Source organism: Trachurus japonicus, chromosome 14 (genome assembly GCF_045865225.1).
Source record: "Trachurus japonicus isolate A0001 chromosome 14, Traja_1.0".
NCBI lineage: Eukaryota > Metazoa > Chordata > Actinopteri > Carangiformes > Carangidae > Trachurus > Trachurus japonicus.
The window spans coordinates 1,921,081-1,944,615 of NC_140920.1; the positions used below are offsets into that span (position 1 = coordinate 1,921,081).

Genomic DNA, 23,535 nt, shown 5'->3' on the forward strand with positions numbered 1-23,535 from the left:
AATGTACTTTTATGTATTTTATATGAACCATGTTAAAGTTTCTGTCTGAACCACTTGACTCACTTTATATTCATTATTTATTGTTTTATTCTGTTCTTTTATTCTGTTAATGTAATACAGGTACAGTTGTCTCTTTAATCATTTCAATATTTGATATCAAATATGTATTTTTTAAGCTTTATTATCTTTTATTGTATGTGTTGTTTGTCTCTTGCAGAAATAAAGATAAAGGTATAAGCTATAGAATAAATACAATATTGATTATTGATCTAATTGTGTTCAAAAGAGCAGTAAAGACACATTTTAAATCTCTGATATATGATTTATAAAAGTATTATTGTGTTAATGGGGCATGAGAAGGTTATAGAATAAAAAAAATCAACTGTCAGTGTTTTATTTTATTTTATTTTGTATTTTTCAGACGCCATTTTGATTTTGTTATTGATCAGGACCTCAGCTGGTGATCAGTTGATTATCGGCTACAGATCTCAGATCAGGGCTAAATGAATGAATGAATGAATAAATGAATAAACTCTCCTCTCTGTCTATAATCAGTAATCCTTAATTTGGAGGTGGTTGCCATAGGGACGTGTGCAAGCGGATAATGGGGCAACTGTTAACCTTTGACTGGTTAAAAAGCCCCCAAGCCGAGGGAGGGGCAACACACACACACACACACACACACACACACACACACACACACTGGGATGTCAGGGGGAGAAAAGGAAATTCACACTCATTTCCTCCGTGTGGTTTCGGTACAAATCAACAACATCCTGTCCCTTTGTGAATCCCGCTGCCCTCATGCTGCTCTGCGCTTCAGAGGAGGCGTTATAACCCCCCCCACCCCCCCACCCCCCCACTAACCCCCCCTACCCCCTCCTAACCCCCCTCTCTCCTCCTCCTCCTCTGTTTTTTTTTTTTTACCCTGCTGCCATAGAAGCTGGAGTCATACTTCACATTGTTGCAGAGGAAGGAAGAAGGGCACGTCCTTGTTGTTCGCAATAAAAACGGCTTTTAGATGGAACCGGAAGTGTTTTTATTTATCCTGAGGAGGCCTCAACACACACACATACACACTGCAAATAGAAATAAACCTCTAGACTACTGTTTATTATTATTATTATATATATATTATTTTATTCCTAGTTCCTGCTGGACTTGGTTCGTTGTGTTAGACTGGTTTCATTCTAACCGACGGGCCTTGAACGCATCTCCGTCATTCTTCCCAATCAGAGCGATGATGATGTGATATCATCACATCCTCCAGCTCCACTCGCTGCAGATTTAACCCACTCGCTCTCTCTCTCCTTTATTACACAACCTCATCATCATCATCATCATCATCATCACGTCTCCTCCTCTTCCTCCGTTCAGCAAGAAGAGGAAGAAGAGGAAGAAGAGGAAGAAGAGACTCGAGCTGCTGCTGCTGCATAGATAAATAAATTACCGGAGCTAAAATAAAGCAGCAGACTCTTTATGTAAATCAGGCCTGACATTGCCCTTGTGACCAATAAAAGCCCCCACCTCCTCATTCCCCCTCTTCCTCCCCCTCCTCCTCCTCTTTTCTCCTTCTCTCTCTCTCCTTCTCTCTCTCACACACACGCCTCATTCGCCATTTCTTCCCATTCATAAAAATCTCGGCATCGCGCCTGCGCAATGCGATGTGCCATTCCGAGTCCTCCCCATTCATAAAAATGTAACCTCCGCATTTCAGCCCTCAACGAGCCGCTCGCTCTGCCCTCCCATTCACAAAAAAGAGAGAGAAAGAGAGGGAGGGAGGGAGATAGAGAGAGAGAGAAAAAAAAGCCGAGGCATCTGCGCAGTTCCTCTCCTCTTCTACCCTCCCATTCATAAAAACTCACTTCCCTCCCCCTCGGTGGTTGCAACATCAGACCCAAAAGCTCTGCGTCCACAACCGCAGTCGCCTTTTACGCACCAGCGAGTGGAGATTAAGAGCCGGAGGAAGGAAGCAAGAGACTCAATCTCTCTCTCTCTCTCTCGCTCCTTTGCTCACGATATATATATATATTTTTTTTTTTTTCCTCCGACATTTGGACTTGTCAGTGAACTCAGCAGCAGCAGCAGCAGCAGCAGCAGCGTTTCTCTCTGGAGCTTCACTATAGGATATATAAACGTGGTGCGCAACGAAGAGATGAGAGTTTTATCCTGAGAAACACAGTAAGTGACCAAGCAGCTGCTGTTTTCTGCTCCTTCGCTGTTGGTTAAGTTTGTGTCTATGTGTGTGTGTGTGTGTGTGTGTGTGTGTGTGTGTCTGTGTGTCTATATGTGTGTGTCTGCACCGAGCCTCCCTCCGCTCCGCTCTCGATCCACGACAGAGAGAGAGAAAAAAGAGAGAACGTTCCTGCAAATTCTATTTTGCAACAAGCTGCTTCTTCCTTCGGCGCCGTGTTGTTTGCACACTGAGTCAATATTTAACCGCTGATTCGGGACCAGAAGCAGGTTGAGGAGCCGCTGTCGTCTTTTATTAAAGCACAACTTGTTCCAAACGCAGCAGCTTTTTCCTTTTCCTTTCCCCCCTTTTTTTTTTGATTCTGTTGCTGGTATCGAGTCTATCGAGTCTCAGTCTGTAGCTTGAGCTTCATATATTTATATACAGATTATTAATACAATAAATAAAACCCAGCAGAGTGTCATGGTTACAGTCTGAAGCTCCGAGCCTCGACAACATGTTCGAGCCCCGGGTTGCGTGTCTCGCTCTGCAGCAGCGGCCGCCTGCTTGTCACGCCATGGAGCTGAGTGTGTGTGTGTGTGTGTGTGTGTGTGTCAGGTGTTTTTGTAATTAATTCCCCTCCACTATTTTGTATTTTTTAAACATTATTAGGATTTTTATTATTAGTATTATTGTTATTAAAACAGCAGGGTTGAGTCTTTATTCTCTTCATCCAGCTTTACGCATCAAACTACGCACTTCGGTGGTGACACACGGTGAGAGATTCACCATCTGCACCGTGGAGCTCTCTCTCTCTCTCACACACACACACACACACACACACACACACACACACACACACACGCAGGTTAATCTACAGATGAGAGAGGGAGAGACAGACTACGTGGTCACGGTTCCTCCTATAGAAACGCACCGAGCGGCCGCCTCCGTATGACTCAGTTCATTCACATATTGAAGGGAGGGACGCGCTCGCGCACACGCACAAGCACACGCACACGCACACATGCAGTTCCGACTTGGAGCAGCAGCTCATTATGGTCTGGATTTGACGCTCGTGTCGGTGCCAGCGATGTCGCAACAGGTTTCTCAACCAGGCGGCTGCAAATGTGGAAAAAAAATCAAAGATATCATTAATTTAAACAGTCGATATCAATAAACAGCTTAATGTGCAGTGGCAGCGTTAAAACCATCACAAGGTTGTTTTTTTAATTATTATTTTTATTTTTTAGGTCTTTTATTAGGAAACTTCATGTTACCTCTTGTGTAAAAAAAAAAGGTCCAAACACATCGCATCCGGTTGTGTGAATAGCTCCAGTCTGGATTTGGCAGGAAGGTAACTGAAGCCTGCAGATATGGGTCAGTGGAAATGTCTGCTGGGCTGCGCCGTTTGTCTCCTCTCTCCCTCTCTCCCTCTCTCTCTATCCTCCTCCTCCTCTTTTCTTTTTTCTCCATTCTTGTTTTTATGTGAAATAAAAAGCTTGAATGGCCGAGCGCCCATTGATAAAAATGGATGAAGCCGTTTTTTCATTCAGACTCATCATCATCATCATCATCATCCTCATCATCATCCTCATCATCATCATGACTGGAGAGAAACTGATTCATGCTCCACCACCCAGAGCAGCAGCAGCAGCAGCAGCAGCAGCAGCAGCTTCATTCACAAAAAGCTGCACTTCACTTCTCACAATCAGAATCACTTTCATTCACAAAATTTCAAGATCCCTCTCTTCGTTGATTCAGAAAAGCTAAATTTACAACCTGAGGATTTATTTCTCCTGTGTGATTCCTCTGTTCTTGCGTTTTGTCTTGTTTTTTGTCTTTGTTGAAGTTCCCTTTCCCCTTCTCCTCTCTTTTGCTCTGCCTTGTTTTGCATCTTCGAGTCTTTTGCATGCAAGCCCCGCTCCCTCGGTGCTCCCTGCTCTTTTGGAGGGGAGGCGAGGAGAGAGCCCAACTTCTATTGTTCTAATGTCAAAGTTAGAAAGGAGGAGGTTTGAAACCCTGTTGGTATTCAGACTAAAAAAAAAAAAAATCAAGATCGTTTTAGTTTAGGAGCTCTGCTGCATCCAGAGACATAGAGCTGGAGGGAAAGAGAAGGAGGCTGCAACACTTTGGTGTTACAGATTAAATAAGGATCTTGTCTGTAGTAAAGTGGTTGTTAATATGTGGTAGTTGTTGATATAATATGATCGATCACAGTCTGATAGAAGAGTCTTAGTCGTAAACTGCAAAAACTCAAAATCATACCAAGAATATTTGTCTTATTTCTAGTCAAAATGTCATTTCTAGTCAAAAGAAATCTCATTATACTTAAAAATAAGGCTCATCACATAAAAAGTAGCTTGTTTTTAGACACTTTTTACTTCTTTCAAGCATATTTTCACTTGAAATAAGTAGAATTCTGGTTATTCTGATAGTGGAGCAAGCACAAAAAACTTGCTTTCACTGGCAGATTTTTCTACGTATTTTAAGTGAAAATATGCTTGAAACAAATGAAAACGATCTAAAAACAAGTTCATTTTTAGGCGACGAGTCTTATTTTAAGTGAAAAGAGTTTAGTTTTGACTAGAAATGAGACATTTTGACAAGAGATTTTGAGTTTTTGCAGTGTAGTTTCAGTGGATGAAGCAGCATCAGCGGTGATGCTGAGGTTTGACCTGTCCTCACGCTCCGCTCTGCTCTGCTCTGTTCAGTCTGTTTCATTTTCTCGGTCTCGTTTCTTGATCTACTTTTGCTTCCTGTGAGAAACGGTGGAGGTTCCAGAGAGGCAGTGAACAGGGCTAAGGGACGATACGCTTTTCTCCCGATTCGATTCTTCTACGATTTTTTTGGATGGCGATTCGATTTAAATTGCGATTCTACGATATTGCCGATTCTCTCGATTTTTAGTCTTTAGCATTTTTAACATTTATCTGCACACAAATACTGTAGGAGCCTATAAATTAAAGCAGAAGTAAGCGATCCGTTGGTTTTGTCTAACTTCCTGTCAGCAGATGGAGTTAGCAGTCCCCGCCCTCGTCCCTACGTCACCACATTCAGGCGCATCCCTTGGCTGCACACACAGAGAGGACTGCCCCTTTATGCCGTTCTCTCTCCTCATTGGATAAAGGTTGTAGGATACAAGGAAAGTTTTCTCCTGGGCTCAGAGCAGAGCAGAGTGACTGACAGACCCGTGTTTCAGACCAAACACTCTATAGAAGTGATTGCTGTCGGAAGATATAACTATTTAAGACTTATATTAACACAAACATTCACCTTACTTCTGCTTTAACATACTCCATTATAAAGTGAACTTAAACCCTTTTCAAAACCTGTACTCTCTGTATGTAAAAAAGGCGAACAAATGCACATTGCATAATATTGAAAAAAATTCAAAAAAAAAAAAAATCGATTTAAAGGGACAACGAGGAGTTTCTATTTGGTTGTAAAAAAGTCTCACGTTAATGTGGATGAATCTACGCTACCCACACTTGTTAATGGTTCCATTTTCGATAAATATATTGTTTTGTCTCTATTACTTACTTTCGGTTTCGTGGCGAGTCATGAGAATAATGCCGCCGAATCTCCGTTTATGGTGGGAACTACGACGGTATGTGATCGTCTTCCAACCTCTGACTTTAATTCTTGATGAATGAAAACATGAGTCTGTCTTGCGCCGGTCAAAGAAATGTACGGTGCGCGCGGAGGCTCATAAATGTAGTGTGAAAACACTTCGCTTTTCCAAAACTCCTCGTTGTCCCTTTAAAAATCGTCAAAAAAGATATCGCGATATTTATATGAATCGATTTTTTTCTCCTACCCCTAGCAGTGAACCGGTCATAGCCTATACTAACTGTTTCTGTCTTTTGTGTCTTTTCTTGTCGTTGCAGTCTTTTTGCTAAATAAATGCTGCTTTAAGAGTGAAGCCGTGCGAGGCCAACCAGCCCACACACACACACACACACACACACACACACACACATGGAGTCCAGGGTTCCTCACCACATCCCCGGCGTGTCCTCCTCCCTCATCTCCCCCCCACTACCCCCACCACCACCGCTGGACAGCCGAGTGCCCTACAGCCGCCTGCAGCAGCACCAACACCAGCAGCAGCTCACCATCATCTACCCCATCGACCAGATCAAGTCCTCGCATGTGGAGAACGACTACATCGACAGCCCGGCCGTCGTCTCGCAGCAGCCGCCGCCTAGCAACCACAAGTCTGCAGCCGCGATGAGTCGGAGGATCACATGGCTGGGGCAAAACCAGGGGCAGAACCAGGAGGCCTTCTTCCTGGGGGGCAACCACAACCACCACCACAACCACCAGAACCAGCAGCAGCAGCAGCAGCAGCAACAAGACGCCACGACGCATCCGTGGATCTCGTTCAGCGGCCGGCCCAGCTCCATCAGCAGCAGCAGCAGCACCTCGTCCGACCAGAGGCTGCTGGACCACGCCGCTCCCACGCCGACCGTGGACAACCTGCACCACCATCACCACCATCACCTCCACCACCACCATCAGCATCAGCAGCATCAGCACCATCACCACGGCAACAACGGCCCCTCCCCCGTCTTCTGCAGCAGCAACAACAACAGCACCGTCGTCAACACCCGGACCCCTCCTCCTGGCTCCTCCTGCTTCACTTCCTCTGAATCTAAGGTGAGCTAGTAGTGCCCGTTATTATTATTATTAGAGAGTGTCCGACTTTTAGCACCTGGGATACGCCAACTTTTTTTTTTCCTGTGTCTTGCCTCACTCCCGAGTCCATGACCAGCAGATAGACACCATCCTTTCGACTGTGCGTGCAGTAACAAGGGAGATAGAGCCGTATCGCCCGTAATTAGCTTAGCTCAAACACTGGAAGTGTATGGGTAGTGTTAGCTTGCCTCCTACCTAAAGTCGCTAATTAGCTTAGCTCAAACACTGGAAGTGTATGGGTAGTGTTAGCCTGCCTCCTACCTAAAGTCGCTAATTAGCTTAGCTCAAACACTGGAAGTGTATGGGTAGTGTTAGCCTGCCTCCTACCTAAAGTCGCTAATTAGCTTAGCTCAAACGCTGGAAGTGTATAGGTAGTGTTAGCCTGCCTCCACCTAAAGTCATCAGAGAAACTCTTCAGCAACTCTAAAGGGAAACCAGCGGGCCGATCTTCGTCTCAGAGCTGACAAAACTCTCCGGTAAGGCATCTTGAGCGGTCAAATGCCGCTAACGGGACGAGATCGGTCAAAACGGAGGGTTCAAGCAAAGACGCTTTATTTTGGTTCAAGCTAGCTACATCGAGGGTAGGTTAGCTTCCTATTTCAAAGTAAAAGCACAAATTCTATCGTCATGGTTTTCTGTATGTAAAGGGCAACGGGTGTTTTATTTTGTGAAAGTAACCGGAAGTGTGTTGGTCACAACGGCTAGCTTGAGTAGCGCCGAATTCGTCCGAACAAAATTGTAAACAGCTGGTATTTAGACAAATTAACGACACACTGCTGATCTAAACGGCTACTTTCTCACCTAAACATGTTTGAAATGTGGATAAAGTGAAATATTTACAGAGTTTAGAGCTAAAATGAAACCAGCTTCTGACTGCTGGTTTCAGCTCGGGTAGGAGGCAGGCTAACACTACCCATACACTTCCAGTGTTTGAGCTAAGCTAATTAGCAACTTTAGGTGGAGGCAGGCTAACACTACCCATACACTTCCAGCGTTTGAGCTAAGCTAATTAGCAACTTTAGGTGGAGGCAGGCTAACACTACCCATACACTTCCAGTGTTTGAGCTAAGCTAATTAGCAACTTTAGGTGGAGGCAGGCTAACACTACCCATACACTTCCAGTGTTTGAGCTAAGCTAATTAGCGACTTTAGGTGGAGGCAGGCTAACACTACACACTTCCAGTGTTTGAGCTAAGCTAATTACGGGCGATACGGCTCTATCTCCCTTGTTACTGCACGCACAGTGGAAAGGATGGTGTCTATCTGCTGGTCATGGACTCGGGAGTGAGGCAAGACACGGAAAAAAAAAAGTTGCCGTATCCCTTCAATATGCCATCTAAATAAACAAATAAAGTAAAGGTCCTAACTTCCTCTTCCTCTGCTTCCTCCTCCTCTTCCTCCAAGTCTCTGGACCTCAAGTCTGCTGCTACTAAGACGTCGCCGGCTGCAGGAGGAGGCGTTTGCTCCAGCGGCGGCGGCCAGCTGCACCAGCAGGGGGCGTTGGTGGCGTCGGTAGCGTCGGTGATCCCGTCGTCGCCGGCGGAGAAGAAGCACCTGCTGCTGTGCGAGCGCTGCGGGAAGTGCCGCTGTACGGAGTGCACGCTGCCGCGGACGCTGCCGTCCTGCTGGGTCTGCAACCAGGAGTGCCTGTGCTCGGCGCGCAGCCTGGTGGACGCCGCCACGTGCATGTGCCTGGTCCGAGGCGTCTTCTACCACTGCGCCGAGGACGACGAGGACGACGAGGGCTCGTGCGCCGACAAGCCGTGCTCCTGCTCGCGGGCCAACTGCTGCGCGCGCTGGTCCTTCATGGCCGCGCTCTCCCTGGTGCTGCCCTGCCTCGTCTGCTACCTGCCCGCCACCGGCCTCGCCAAGCTGGGACAGAAGTGCTACGACAACGTCAGTCGGCCCGGGTGCCGCTGCAAGAACTCACAGATCGGCAATGGCGTCATTGGCGGTGGCGTTGGTGGTGGCGTCCCCGTGTGTAAAAACGGTGGTGGCATGGAGGCGAAAGTTGGGACTCTAGAGAAGCAGCAGCAGCAGCAAGGGTCATGATACTGGACCAACACTGGCCTCGCTAGGAAAACAAACAAACAAACAAACAGAAACTGAATGGACAGGAGGACCACACAGTAGTAACTTGCTCGCTCTCTGTGGAAAAGGACAATCCAACAACACCACACTGCAAAAACAAACTCAAAATCTTTCCAAGAACATCTTATTGTCTTATTTCTTGTCAAAATGTCTCATTTCTAGTCAAAACTAAACTCTTTCCACTTAAAATAAGACTCATCACCTAAAAATGAACTTGTTTTTAGATCATTTTCACTTGTTTCAAACAAATTTTCAATTGAAATAAGTAGAAAAATCTGCTTGTAATAAGAAACTTGTTCCATTATCAGATTTGTCTACTTATTTCAAGTGAAAATCTGCTTGAAAGAAGTAAAAAGTGTCTAAAAACAAGCCGCTTTTTACAGTAATGTGATGAGTCTAATTCTAAGTAGCCTAGAATTGGATTTGTTTTGACTAGAAATAAGATAAATATTCTTGGTAAGATTTTGAGTTTTTTGCAGTGCAACCCCTTAAACTACCCCCATTAATCTGCTGGAAGATGACTTATGTAAAACAAAAGGTACTTAAAAATGGCTTTTTTCCGGCCGTCCGATGACGTTTGGTTTGATCGGGTGGTGAACGAACAAAATCGGGTCCGATCGGAGAGGAGTCGGCTCGTAGGAGAAGCTAACAGGCCGTTTCCTCTGGTTCGTTTGGGTTTTTTCTGTTTTTTTTTGTTCGTTTGTTTTGGTTTTAGTGAGAGAGACACAAGAAGACGAAGAAGAAGACACTAGATTGTGGGACTGGTCGGTGCTTGTGTTGACGGCCCAAGGCACAAAGTCGTTGTTCCTCTCTGCTGCTCTGTTATTTCTCAGCTAATTTTTTATTTTATTTTTATTTTTTTTTGGGGTAACGGTAACTAACCAGACGCTGGTTTCTGATCCTTTGGCGAGAGAGAAAAAAGAAAAAGAAAAGACGTAGATTATTAAGTGATAATATGGAGATCAATATCTGTACAACCCCCACCCCCCCAAAAAAGCACAGCCCCCCCAACCCCCCCCACCCACCACCGTCTCTTATTAGTTTAGCCATTTTTCTCCTCGTATACCTGGAGGATGCTATGCTAGCTTGGTATCGCTAACCTGTAAAAAAAGAAACAAAAACGTTTGAAATCTTTAAAAATAATAGTAATTTCCCACAATTCTCACCCAATGATAATCACTTTAGACTGTGTTTCCTGTTTTTTTTTTTCTGGAGGGGGGTGTGGCCTATGTGTGTGTGAAGCCCCCAGACTCTCACCAACCAATCAGCTCAAAGGTAAATGCATGTCATGACCTGCATGCTCTAGTAGTGTAATGGTTCCCCGCCGTGCTAGAAGTCGATGTGTCGTAGTCGAGAAACGTGTTCAAAAGAAAAACTAAACAAACTAAACTAAACTAAAAAAACAGAAACAAGTACACCCAATCTTCTCAGGGACCTTTAACAGTGGATCCTCTCTCTAGATCTCGGCCAATAGGAGCATGTCAGCGTCTGAACTGCTTCCTCTTTGCACACAACACTGCAAAAACTCAAACTCTTACCAAGAATATTTTTCTTATTTCTAGTCAAAATGTAATTTCTAGTCAAAACAAATCTCATTCTACTTAAAATAAGACTCATCACGTTTAAAAAAGTAGCTTGTTTTTAGACACTTTTTACTTCTTTCAAGCATATTTTCACTTGGAATAGCCTAAGTAGAAAAATCTGATAGTGGCGCAAGTTTTTGCTTTCACTGGCAGATTTTTCTACTTATTTCAAGTGTAAATTTGTTTGAAACAAATGAAAATTATCTTAAAAACAAGTTCATTTTTTAGGTGGTGAGTCTTATTTTAAGTGAAAAGAGATTAGTTTTGACTAGAAATGAGACATTTTGACAAGAAATAAGACAAATATTCTTGGAAAGATTTTGAGTTTTTGCAGTGCACTTAAAAAAGAAATGGCAAAGAAACATTTTAGGGGCCAAAAGGCAATCGTGAATAATTTAAAAACTCAAAAAAGGCCAGAAATCCAATAATAATGTTTCCGCAGGAGGAGGAGATAGAGATAGAGATAGAGATAGAGATAGAGGGGGAGGAGCTAAGTCGTTGTGGTTGTGTTTGTATCCTGTCAATCAAAAACCTGCCACTTGCACAACCTTTTTTTAGGAAGACGCAAACCCCTTAAAGGAAGTACTAAAGCACAGTGTTAACCACCTCGGCTCAGCTAGCTCACATTACATTGGCGTGCACTACATTTAGCCCCACACACACACACACACACACACACACACCTCCTCCTTCACACACACACACACACACACACACAGTGTCTTCATTAACTCATTATGCTGCATCGCTGCGTTAGTCAGTCACATGGTCGACCCCCTTTTTTTATTGTTAAAGTCTATTTTTATGTGGCTCTTGCATGACGACATATACGACGTAGTGGGACTCTGCCAAAGGAAGCTTCTTTAAAGGTGCACGCCGCCCTTTAATATAAACAGACGATGGCCTTTTTTTCTGGTTCGGCATCAAGGCTTTTAGTGTCTTCGTTGCTCTATCTAACACACAGAAAAACACACTTCGGACCCTTAACTTCCACCAAACTTTGCTCTCACCTTGTATTTGTCTTTTGCACAAAAAAAAGAGGAAACACACACACTTTCACACACACTGTCCTTTTAGTCTTGAATGTATGAGGCAATATTTTCCAAACCTAGCAATCCAGTCGGACAGAAAGGTGCCAAAACTGAGAATGATTGTGTGACTGTCGGTGGGTTCAAAAAATCACAAATGTTTTGACAATATATTTAGTAATAGGAGCTATGCAGGTGAAATGTTATTTGCTGTAAATAGTTTCACAACAATTGTGTTCTTTAGAAGAGACTTTTAAATGTCCTCGAAAGATTGCATGGTACATTATAATAACTACAATTCAGTACAAAAAAATATATAGAGAATATATTAGATATATATTTTGAGGGTAAAGATGTTCGGATGTTTTCGAGGTTGTGAGGACGGTTTAGGTTTAGGGAAGGAAGGATGACAGGAAGGAGGGTCGGGGGTCTTAAAAACGACAGGACTTTTGATCACTATAGCACTTGATTTAGAAAAGTGTGCCCGGCAATAAAAACAAAACAAAAAAGAAAAGTTAAAATAAAAAAAAGAAAAACAAGAAGAAACCTCCTGCTGTTGATGCTAGCCACGGCTCATTAGCAGTCGAGAGGCTAAAGCTAATTCCCCCGGTTCCTCTCCGAGTCCTGAAGACTGTGGACTCGTTGAATCCGCACAGGGAACACAATCTGCCCCGATCCGGATCAGCCCATTTCCTCTCTCTCTCTCTCTCTTCTTCCCTCCTTCCCTCCCTCCCTCCCTCCCTCCCTCCTTCCCTCCCTGAGAAACTGTCCAACAAACACCCCTGGCCTTGATTGACAAACACAGCTGCTGTGCATAAACTTGTCATACCACAGAGAGACGGAGAGAAAGACAAGTCTGTCTGTCTCTCTCTTTTTCTCTCTTTCTCGCTGTTTTCCTTCCTTCTTCCTCCTCCTCTTCTCTTTCTCTCTTTCTCTCTCTTTCTTCAGTCAGTGCCATCTTTTTTAAACCAGTGGACCTCTTCTTCTTCTTTCTGCAGTCGTTGCCTTTCTTTTTCTGTACAACTTCACGTTTTAGCTTTATCTACTTTCACACGACAACTCCACAACTTAAAAACCTGTCGTTTCCTTAATCTTCTCCTCCCTTTGCTACGATGCTGTGATTTTTACACACTCACCCCCTCCCCTCGCCCCTCCCCCCTCCCTCACTCTGAACGTGTCACAGAATTTATTTTTATTATAATAATTATTTTCAAACCCCCCGAAACACGAGCGGATCAAGTCTCATACAGCTGGGTGGGTGATGCTATACTCCACTCCTTTATTGCCTTTATTGCAAATGTCAATGTTGGGGGGGGAAACAAGATCTGTGCTTTTATTTTATTTTATTTTTATTTTTTGTTTTGTTTTTTTTTTGTTTTGGATATAACAAAAAGGAAAAAAAATCTCTCATATAAAAGGTTCCCTTTATAGATATATTTATTTTGAAGTTCTATTTTATATAGTATTTATTTAGATGCCAACTTTTTTTGTTTGTGAAGAAAGCTTATGTCGAAACGGAATGTACATTGACAATGGAAATATATATTGTTAAATATACTGCGCTTGTTGTGTCTTTACTTCTTCAACACACACACACACACACACACACACACACACACAGATATATATATATACATATACAGCTCTGGAAAAAAATAAGACACCACTTTCACAAATGTTTCTTAAAAGCATCTCTACACTGCAAAAACTCAACATCTTTCCAAGAATATTTGTCTTATTTCTTGTCAAATTGTCTAATTTCTAGTCAAAACTAATTAAAATAAGACTCATCACCTAAAAATTAACTTGTTTTTAGATCATTTTCACTTGTTTCAAACAAATTTTCGTAGAAAAAAAATCTGCCAGTGAAAGCAGGTTTTTTGGGCTTGTAATAAGGAAGAAAAAATTGCTCCACTATCAGATTTTTCTACTTATTCCAAGTGAAAATCTGCTTGAAAGAAGGAAAAAGTGTCAAAAACAAGCAGCTTTTTAATGTGACGAGTCTTATTTTAAGTAGAATGAGATTTGTTTTGACTAGAAATGACATTTTGACTAGAAATAAGACAAACATTCTTGGTAAGATATTTGATTTTTTGCAGTGTACATGTACAACATTCTTTTCTTTTCTTTTCTTTTTTAAACACCAACACCAACACAACTCATTCTACTTAATGAGACTCTGATGAGGTCATCAATCACCTGAACCACATCTGGTTTTATAGGAAGATTATAAAAACCACTGCTGGGATTAAACATCGACATTATCCCACAAAAACTGATTTATAAACTCTTCCTGAGTTAAAATATTCTTGCTGTGTTCTTTAGGAATAAATATGAACATGTTTTCTTTGCATTATTATTATTATTCAAGGTCTGAAAAGACTTGATATTTTTTGTTATTTAGACTATAGTTTAGTCATTTTCAGCCAATAAAAGCTCTAAATGACATTTTGGGAGAATTGTTGTCGGTATAGTTGATAGAATAAAACAAAAAGAAATTTAAATTAATTTTACTTAAACACATACCTATAAATAGTAAAACCAGAGAAACTGATCATTTTGGGAGTGGTCTCTTATACACACGTTATAGCTTCTCTGCAACTATTTTGTGATTATACTTTATTTACCAGACGCTAATTGATCTAATTGTTTGTCATTCTGTAAAAAAAAAAAAGTTTCCAGGCTCCAGTTATTTCACGTCAACACCTCAACTTCCTGAGCCCCTCCCCCTCCTCCCCCTCCCCCTCCCCTCCTCCTTCCTGTGTGTGAATACATGGAGCTCTTAAAAAAAAAAAAAAGAAGAAAAAACCCAAACAGGCCAAATTAAGCAGCTCGACCTTAAACCTTTAAAGAAAAACACGACACAAGTGACAGGAAATAATTCATACACTGCAAAAACTCAAAATCTTACCAAGAATGTTTGTCTTATTTCTAGTCAAAATGTCATTTCTAGTCAAAACAAATCTCATTCTACTTAAAATAAGACTCATCACATTAAAAAGCAGCTTGTTTTTAGACACTTTTTACTTTTTTCAAGCTGATTTTCACTTGAAATAAGTAGAAAAATCTGAAGAGAAAAATGGAGCAAGTTTTTCTTTCTTATTACAAGCACAAAAAACTTGCTTTCACTGGCAGATTTTTCTACGTATCTCAGGTGAAAATTAGTTTGAAACAAATGGAAATTATCTCAAAACAAGTTCATTTTTAGGCGATGAGTCTTATTTTAAGTGGAAAGAGATGAATTTTGACTAGAAATGAGACATTTTGACAAGAAATAAGACAAATATTCTTGGAGAGATTTTGAGTTTTTGCAGTGTAGACCGAGTGAAACATGAGACCAGAAAGAGAAAGAGATGGTTGCTTCATATCAAGAGTGCTGTGTTTGTGTGTGTGTGTTGTGTGTGTGTTGTGTGTTGTGTTGTGTGTGTTTAACTGACTTCCTCTTAGTTTATAGGGGTGGTCTGTTATAATCTGGATGTGTAACATTCCTTTCTCTCCAAAGCACCTCCTTATGAAGCTGGAGCACACAACCTTCCTGTCACAACACACACACACACACACACACACACACACACACACTGTCGTCACCCCCCACCCCCCAGCCCACCTGTGCTGCTGCTGCTGCTGCTGCTGCTGTTGCCCCGAGGCGTTCGGCCCTCCCCCTTCTTGCACCTGGGAGAGGAAAGACAGAAAGAGAGAAAGAAAGAAAGAAAGAAAGAGAGATAGAAACAAATGTAGAATAGAAGAGAACATGAAGAAAAAGAAAAAGAAAAGAGGGGAAGAACAGAAGAAGGAGAAGAGCTGAGCTGGCGTTTCCAGCAGCGTCGTCACACACTGCAAAAACTCAAAATCTTACCAAGAATATTTGTCTTATTTCTAGTCAAAACAAATCTCATTCTACTTAAAATAAGACTCATCACATTAAAAAGCAGCTTGTTTTTAGACACTTTTTACTTCTTTCAAGCAGATTTTCACTTGAAATAAGTAGAAAAATCTGATAGTGGAGCAAGTTTTTCTTTCTTATTACAAGCACAAAAAAACTTGTTTTCACTGGTGAAAATTTGTTTGAAACAAGTGAAAATGATCTAAAAAATAAGTAAATTTTTAGGTGATGAGTCTTATTATTTTAAGTGGAAAGAGTTTAGTTTTGACCAGAAATGAGACATTTTGACAAGAAATAAGACAAATATTCTCGCTCTGCCGTTTCCAACATGGCGGCTGGGTCACAAACGATCTCATTTTACAGTTAAACAACACACTAAAGTATGTTTCTGAAAACATTTTCAGGGCGGGAAATGTGTAAGTGCAGTAACAGAATCTGGATTCATATTTGATCAACACGGCCTATAGTTTGATAGTTGAACGGAGTTTCGGGAGCCGGCTGCATCCGTCAGACGGACCCAATTTGCATAAAGTAGAAGTGGAGTCGTGATGGTGCAGACACACCAACTCCGGCAACGTACGTCAAGTCAACGGATCCCATTCATTGTCTATGCAGAGCAGGAGCTCCGCACTGCAAAAACTCTAAATCTTACCAAGAATATTTGTCTTATTTCTTGTAAAAAAAATTCTAATTTCTAGTCAAAACAAATCTCATTCTACTTAAAATAAGACTCATCACATTAAAAGTAACTTGTTTTTAGACACTTTTTACTTCTTTCAAACAGATTTTCACTTGAAATAAGTAGAAAAATCTGCCAGTGAAAGCAAGTTTTTCTTTCTTATTACAAACACAAAAAACTTTCTTTCACTGGCAGATTTTTCTATTTATTTCATGTGAAGATTTTTTTTGAAACAAGTGAAAATGATCTAAAAAGAAGTAACTATTAAGGTGACATATTTTAAGTGGAAAGAGATTTGTCTTGACTAGAAATGAGACATTTTGACAAGAAATAAGACAAATATTCTTGGAAAGATGAAGAGTTTTTGCTCCACTGTCAGATTTTTCTACTTATTTCAAGTGAAAATCTGCTTGAAAGAAGTAAAACGTGTCTAAAAACAAGCTACTTTTTAATGTTATGAGTCTTATTTTAAGTAGAATGAGATTTGTTTTGACTAGAAATGACATTTTGACTAGAAATAAGACAAATATTCTTGGTAAGATTTTGAATTTTTGCAGTGCAGGTCGTAGTTTCGTTGTTTTATTTCTCGTTGCAGAATCCCAAAACTAATATAAAACACGCTGTAATCTACAGAAAAACTCTCAACTTTCTTTAACATAATATTGGCTCCTACAAGATGGTTTGTGACCCGGCCGCCATGTTGGAAACGGCAGAGTTGGTGTGTCTGCACCTTGTGTCTGCTCTGTCTGCTCTGTCTGCTCCAACAGGTGAGATCACAGACCAACCTGCTTGTTTACCTGCCGGTCTGTCAGCACCCACCTGGGACAGCACACACACACACACACAGAGACACACACACACACACACACACACACACAGAGACACACACACACCTGCATTTGACTTCCTCCACACCTACATTGTCACATATATATCATCAACACAGGAACAGGAACAGGAAGTCCTCGCCGCCTCGACACAGACACAGACACAGACGGCTGAAGGAGAAGAAACCGTTTATTAGCAGACTGGATGGATTCACACAGAGGAACCAGACCAGACCAGACCAAACCAGACCGGACCGGACCAGACCAGACCAAACCAGACCAGACCAGACCAGACCAGACCAGACCAGACCAGACCAGACCAGACCAGACCAGACCAAACCAGACCAGACCAGACCAGACCAGACCAAACCGGACCAGACCAGACCAGACCAAACCGGACCAGACCAAACCAGACCAGACCAGACCAGACCAAACCAGACCAGACCAGACCAGACCAAACCGGACCAGACCAGACCAGACCAAACCAGACCAGACCAGACCAAACCAGACCAGACCAGACCAAACCAGACCGGACCAGACCGGACCGGACCGGACCGGACCAGACCAGACCAAACCGGACCAGACCAGACCAGACCAGACCAGACCAGACCAGACCAGACCAGACCAGACCAGACCAAACCAGACCAGACCAGACCAGACCAGACCAAACCGGACCAGACCAGACCAGACCAAACCGGACCAGACCAGACCAGACCAAACCAGACCAGACCAAACCGGACCAGACCAGACCAGACCAAACCAGACCAGACCAAACCGGACCAGACCAGACCAGACCAGACCAAACCAGACCAGACCAGACCAGACCAGACCAAACCGGAACAGACCAGACCAGACCAGACCAGACCAAACCAGACCAGACCAGACCGGACCGGACCGGACCGGACCGGACCGGACCAGACCAGACCAGACCAGACCAGACCAGACCAGACCAGACCAGACCAGACCAGACCAGACCAAACCGGACCGGACCGGACCGGACCGGACCGGACCGGACCGGACCGGACCGGACCAGACCAGACCAGACCAGACCAGACCAAACCAAACCAGACCAGACCAGACCGGACCGGACCGGAACAGACCAGACCAGACCAGACCAAACCAGACCAGACCGGACCGGACCAGACCAGACCAGACCAGACCAAACCGGACCAGACCAGACCAGACCAGACCAGACCAAACCAGACCAGACCGGACCGGACCAGACCAGACCAGACCAGACCAAACCAGACCAGACCAGACCAGACCAAACCGGAACAGACCAGACCAGACCAGACCAAACCAGACCAGACCGGACCGGACCAGACCAGACCAGACCAGACCAAACCGGACCAGACCAGACCAGACCAGACCAAACCAGACCAGACCAGACCAGACCAAACCGGAACAGACCAGACCAGACCAGACCAGACCAAACCAGACCAGACCAGACCAGACCAAACCGGAACAGACCAGACCAGACCAGACCAGACCAAACCAGACCAGACCGGACCGGACCAGACCAGACCAGACCAGACCAAACCGGACCAGACCAGACCAGACCAGACCAGACCAAACCAGACCAGACCAGACCAGACCAGACCAGACCAGACCAGACCAAACCAGACCAGACCAAACCAGACCAGACCAAACCAGACCAGACCAGACCAGACCAAACCAGACCAGACCAAACCAGACCAGACCAGACCAGACCAGACCAAACCAGACCAGACCAGACCAGACCAGACCAGACCAGACCAGACAAAACCGGACCAGACCAGACCAGACCAGACCAGACCAAACCAGACCAGACCAGACCAGACCAAACCGGACCAGACCAGACCAGACCAAACCAGACCAGACCAGACCAAACCAGACCAGACCAGACCAGACCAGACCAGACCAAACCAGACCAGACCAGACCAGACCAGACCAAACCAAACCAAACCAAACCAGACCAGACCAGACCAGACCAGACCAAACCAGACCAGACCAGACCAGACCAGACCAGACCAGACCAGACCAAACCAGACCAGACCAGACCAGACCAAACCAGACCAGACCAGACCAGACCAGACCAGACCAAACTAGACCAGACCAGACCAGACCAGACCAGACCAGACCAAACCAAACCAAACCAGACCAGACCAGACCAGACCAGACCAGACCAAACCAAACCAGACCAGACCAGACCAGACCAGACCAGACCAAACCAAACCAAACCAAACCAAACCAGACCAGACCGGACCGGACCGGACCGGACCGGACCAGACCAGACCAGACCAAACTAGACCAGACCAGACCAAACCAGACCAGACCAGACCAGACCAGACCAAACTAGACCAGACCAGACCAGACCAGACCAGACCAAACCAAACCAAACCAGACCAGACCAAACCAGACCAGACCAGACCAGACCAGACCAAACCAGACCAGACCAGACCAGACCAGACCAGACCAGACCAGACAAAACCGGACCAGACCAGACCAGACCAGACCAGACCAAACCAAACCAGACCAGACCAGACCAGACCAAACCGGACCAGACCAGACCAGACCAAACCAGACCAGACCAGACCAAACCAGACCAGACCAGACCAGACCAGACCAGACCAAACCAGACCAGACCAGACCAGACCAGACCAAACCAAACCAAACCAGACCAGACCAGACCAGACCAGACCAAACCAGACCAGACCAGACCAGACCAGACCAGACCAGACCAGACCAAACCAGACCAGACCAGACCAGACCAGACCAGACCAGACCAGACCAGACCAGACCAAACTAGACCAGACCAGACCAGACCAGACCAGACCAGACCAGACCAGACCAGACCAGACCAGACCAGACCAGACCAGACCAGACCAGACCAGACCAGACCAGACCAGACCAGACCAGACCAGACCAAACCAAACCAAACCAAACCAGACCAGACCAGACCAGACCAGACCGGACCGGACCAGACCAGACCAGACCAAACTAGACCAGACCAGACCAAACCAGACCAGACCAGACCAGACCAGACCAAACTAGACCAGACCAGACCAGACCAGACCAGACCAAACCAAACCAAACCAGACCAGACCAGACCAGACCAGACCAAACCAAACCAAACCGGACCAGACCAGACCAGACCAGACCAGACCAAACCAGACCAGACCAGACCAGACCAGACCAGACAAAGGGCGCTTTCACACCTAATAGTCCGGACCAAGGTCCGGACTTAATTTTTTTTTTTGTTACATTGTTTCCATATAGTCCAGTAAAGTTCGCTTTCACACTGCTATTATGCCAGCGGACTAAAGGATCTACCGACGTCATGTCGTCATTACCTGCAAGGGCTGCGCCTGCTTATAATAGTCAGTGATTGGCTTGTGGATGAGCGTGCGTCTGACATTAGCGCATAGAAAGTGCTCTGAAAAAAACAAAATAAAAATATGTGTAAATATATATATTGCTGGAAAGCACGCTGTGGTTTGTAATCGCGGTGCAGAAGAGTGAGTTTGGAGCTGATGAAAGGAGAGAAAAAAGAGGGTCGTGCCGCAGCGAAATGCTCTCATTGATGAGAGCAGCAGCGATCAGCTGTTTTGTGTAGTGGAGGGGAACACACACGTGTGCACACGCGTGATCCTCCTGTCAGATGCGGCTGCATCTCTCCAGGTCACTTGTGTGTGAGTGTGAGAGAAATAAAAGCTCTGACTTGCTGGGGCAGACGTTGTTTGGTGTCACCCGCTGATAAATATCCGTCTTTTTCAGACTTTTTTCGGCGGAAAAAATATATATTCGGGTCAATATATAAAAAAAATAGGCTAGCCTATATTAAAAAAATGCAGGGGATTTATATTAAACACTCTACTGTTTAATTCCGTGTAAACGTTTACAAGTGTAGCCTACACTGACACACCCATCCCTCTGACCAAATCTGGATATAATATGATCTCCTCCTCTCCCCAAGTGTTGCCGCCGGTTGCCGCGGCTCCTCTTTCCTTTTTTTCTGTTTATTTACTTTTTTCGGCACAAGCGAATCTGATGTGACTTCCTGTATTTGGTCTGATAGTTCGAACCTTCCAAAGAAATGCTTTCACACTACGCAGCATCGGACCTTGGTCCAGGATAGTCCGGACCGAGACCACGTCCTGAGGCTGGACCAAAGACTCGGTCTTTAGTCCGGACCGTGGTCCGGGGGAGCTTTCACACCTGTCAATTTGATCCGAACTATCTGGAAAGTCCGAAAGTCCGGACCAAACGAGGTAGGTGTGAAAGCCCCCAAAATCTAACAAAGCAAAACCAGACCAGACCAGACCAGACCAGTGAAACACAAATACTGATTTGTGCTGCGTTGAACCAGGAGACACGGAGGAAACCAGACGACGGCTGCTGGATGTTTGTGCTCTGCTTCATTTGCAGCATCATTGTGCGCTATGATAAGAATAAGGTCGACACGTACACACTGACACACACACACACACACACACACACACACACACACACACACACACACATACACAAGCATACATCAGCTGTTGTTATGGCAAAGTGTTTCTATACATTCTTCCGTTGCCGTTTTACGATAAACTGCTTTTTTTCCCGGATGAAACGTGATGTTTTAAACAGGTAGAGGACATATTTTTTTCTCATGGCACAATTCAATCGGATCACGAAATAAAACTTTCAGTCCCGTTCACTTGTATAGTTTTTCAGAGTTGAGGTCCCATGGCGACGTTACTTCCTGCTTCCGCTTATAGGCTCGCTATTGTGCTGGTAATTTCCTACACATGCAGACACAGTCACGGTGTCACACTGTTACTTGTCCTGTGAGAAACAAACAAACAAAAAAAAAGTTCAGCAGTGACGAATGTTAAAATCTGAGCTCAGAAAGTGAAACTTCCATTTCCATTTGAAGTGACGGACTTGGAAAACGAGAAGCAGGGAATAACAAGGTCAGGAGATAACGGAGGATCGGGTCGAGGTAGCTGACTTTCTGGGCTAGACTAGTTCACTTCAATTTAAGATTTACTGGGAAAACATGGGTTGATTTTGTACAATAAGGCCACTGTGCATTATAAAGCCCCTTGGTTTCACGCTACAAACTTTAATTGTTCATTGTTCATATGTTTATTTTCTGCAGGACTACCGGTATGCAAGAAAGGAGTGATACACTGCAAAAACTCAAAATCTTTCCAAGAATATTTGTCATATTTCTTGTCAAACTGTCTCATTTCTAGTCAAAACTAAATCTCTTTCCACTTAAAATGAGACTCATCACCTAAAGATGTAAGATGTACTTGTTTTTAGATAACTTCACTTGTTTCAAACAAATTTTCGCTTGAAATTAGTAGAAAAAAGTTTTTTGTGCTGGTAGTAAGAAAGAAAAACTTGCCTCACTATCAGATTTTTCTACTTATTTCAAGTAAAAATATGCTTGAAAGAAGTAAAAAGTGTCTTAAAAACAAGCTACTTTTAATGTGATTTACATATAATGAGATTTGTTTTGACTAGAAATGACATTTTGACTAGAAATAAGAGATTTTGAGTTTTTGCAGTGTATAAGGCGAAAAAGTACTTCATATTACTTCTTATTTACTCTACTTCAAGTTAACTGTTAGTTTATGCCTATATATCTGATAACATGTGTACAAAGATGTGAAATGTTGATGGGATAACGCAATGCAATCAATTAAAAAGTTAACAACAAAAGCAGGACGATGACAAAATGTGTGTTTTTATGTGTAATGAGGGTGGAAGGTCATTCAGTGAAAGTGTGTCAGTGGCCCTCAGGCTGGATGGGACTTTGATCCAGTTAGAGCACACACACACATGTGACCAGTGTGTGTGTGTGTGTGTCTGCGTGTGTATGTGTGTGTGTTGCACTGTCACTACATATGAGATGAAACGGGTCCTGCACTGCAAAAACTCGGAATCGGTTTGTTTTCCCCCCACACACTGCAAAAACTCAAATATCTCACTAAGAATATTTGTCTTATTTCTAGTCAAAATGTAATTTCTAGTCAAAACAAATCTCATTCTACTTAAAATAAGACTCGTCGCATAAAAAGTAGCTTATTTTCAGACACGTTTTACTTCTTTCAAGCAGATTTTCACTTGAAATAAGTAGAAAAATCTGATAGAGGAGCAAGTTTTTCTTTCTTATTACGAGCACAAAAAACTTGCTTTCACTGGCAGATTTTTCTACTTATTTCAAGTGAAAATTAGTTTGAAACAAATGAAAATGATCTAAAAACAAGTAAATTTTTAGGTGATGAGTCTTATTTTAAGTGGAAAGAGATTAGTTTTGACTAGAAATGAGACATTTTGACAAGAAATAAGACAAATATTCTTGGAAAGATTTTGAGTTTTTGCAGTGTGAGCTGAAACCAGAATCAGGACTTGACTGGACCGGAGCAACAAGCCGCCACTCTTCAGCTTCAGCGTGAAGTGAAGTGAAGCTGCGTTGAGTGTAACATGTGTTAGACTAATGCTCAGAGGCCGCGGGGAGGAGGAGGAGAAAAAAAAAAGCCACATGCCAGTTTCCTGCAGTGAATAATGTTTCCCCTCAGCTGGTCGATCTCCCTG

At 43.6% G+C, this 23,535-nt stretch overlaps 1 protein-coding gene across 1 annotated transcript; it reads left to right on the forward strand.

Annotated features, from left to right (window-relative positions):
* The first annotated feature begins 1,808 nt into the window (after positions 1-1,808).
* On the forward strand, positions 1,809-9,147 carry spry4 (sprouty homolog 4 (Drosophila)). Its single transcript, XM_085796969.1, has 3 exons — positions 1,809-2,181; positions 6,061-6,832; positions 8,276-9,147. Exons 2-3 carry the CDS (start codon positions 6,152-6,154, stop codon positions 8,921-8,923), a joined length of 1,329 nt encoding a protein of 442 aa, XP_085653095.1. The 5' UTR covers positions 1,809-2,181; positions 6,061-6,151; the 3' UTR covers positions 8,924-9,147.
* Positions 9,148-23,535: the final 14,388 nt, after the last annotated feature.

Excerpts from the sequence above, each read along its gene's own strand:
- spry4 (XM_085796969.1), top strand. The coding sequence starts at position 6,152 with ATGGAGTCCAGGGTTCCTCACCACATCCCCGGCGTGTCCTCCTCCCTC. Across the intron at positions 6,833-8,275 it reads TCACTTCCTCTGAATCTAAG|TCTCTGGACCTCAAGTCTGC; the intron begins GTGAGCTAGTAG and ends TCTTCCTCCAAG.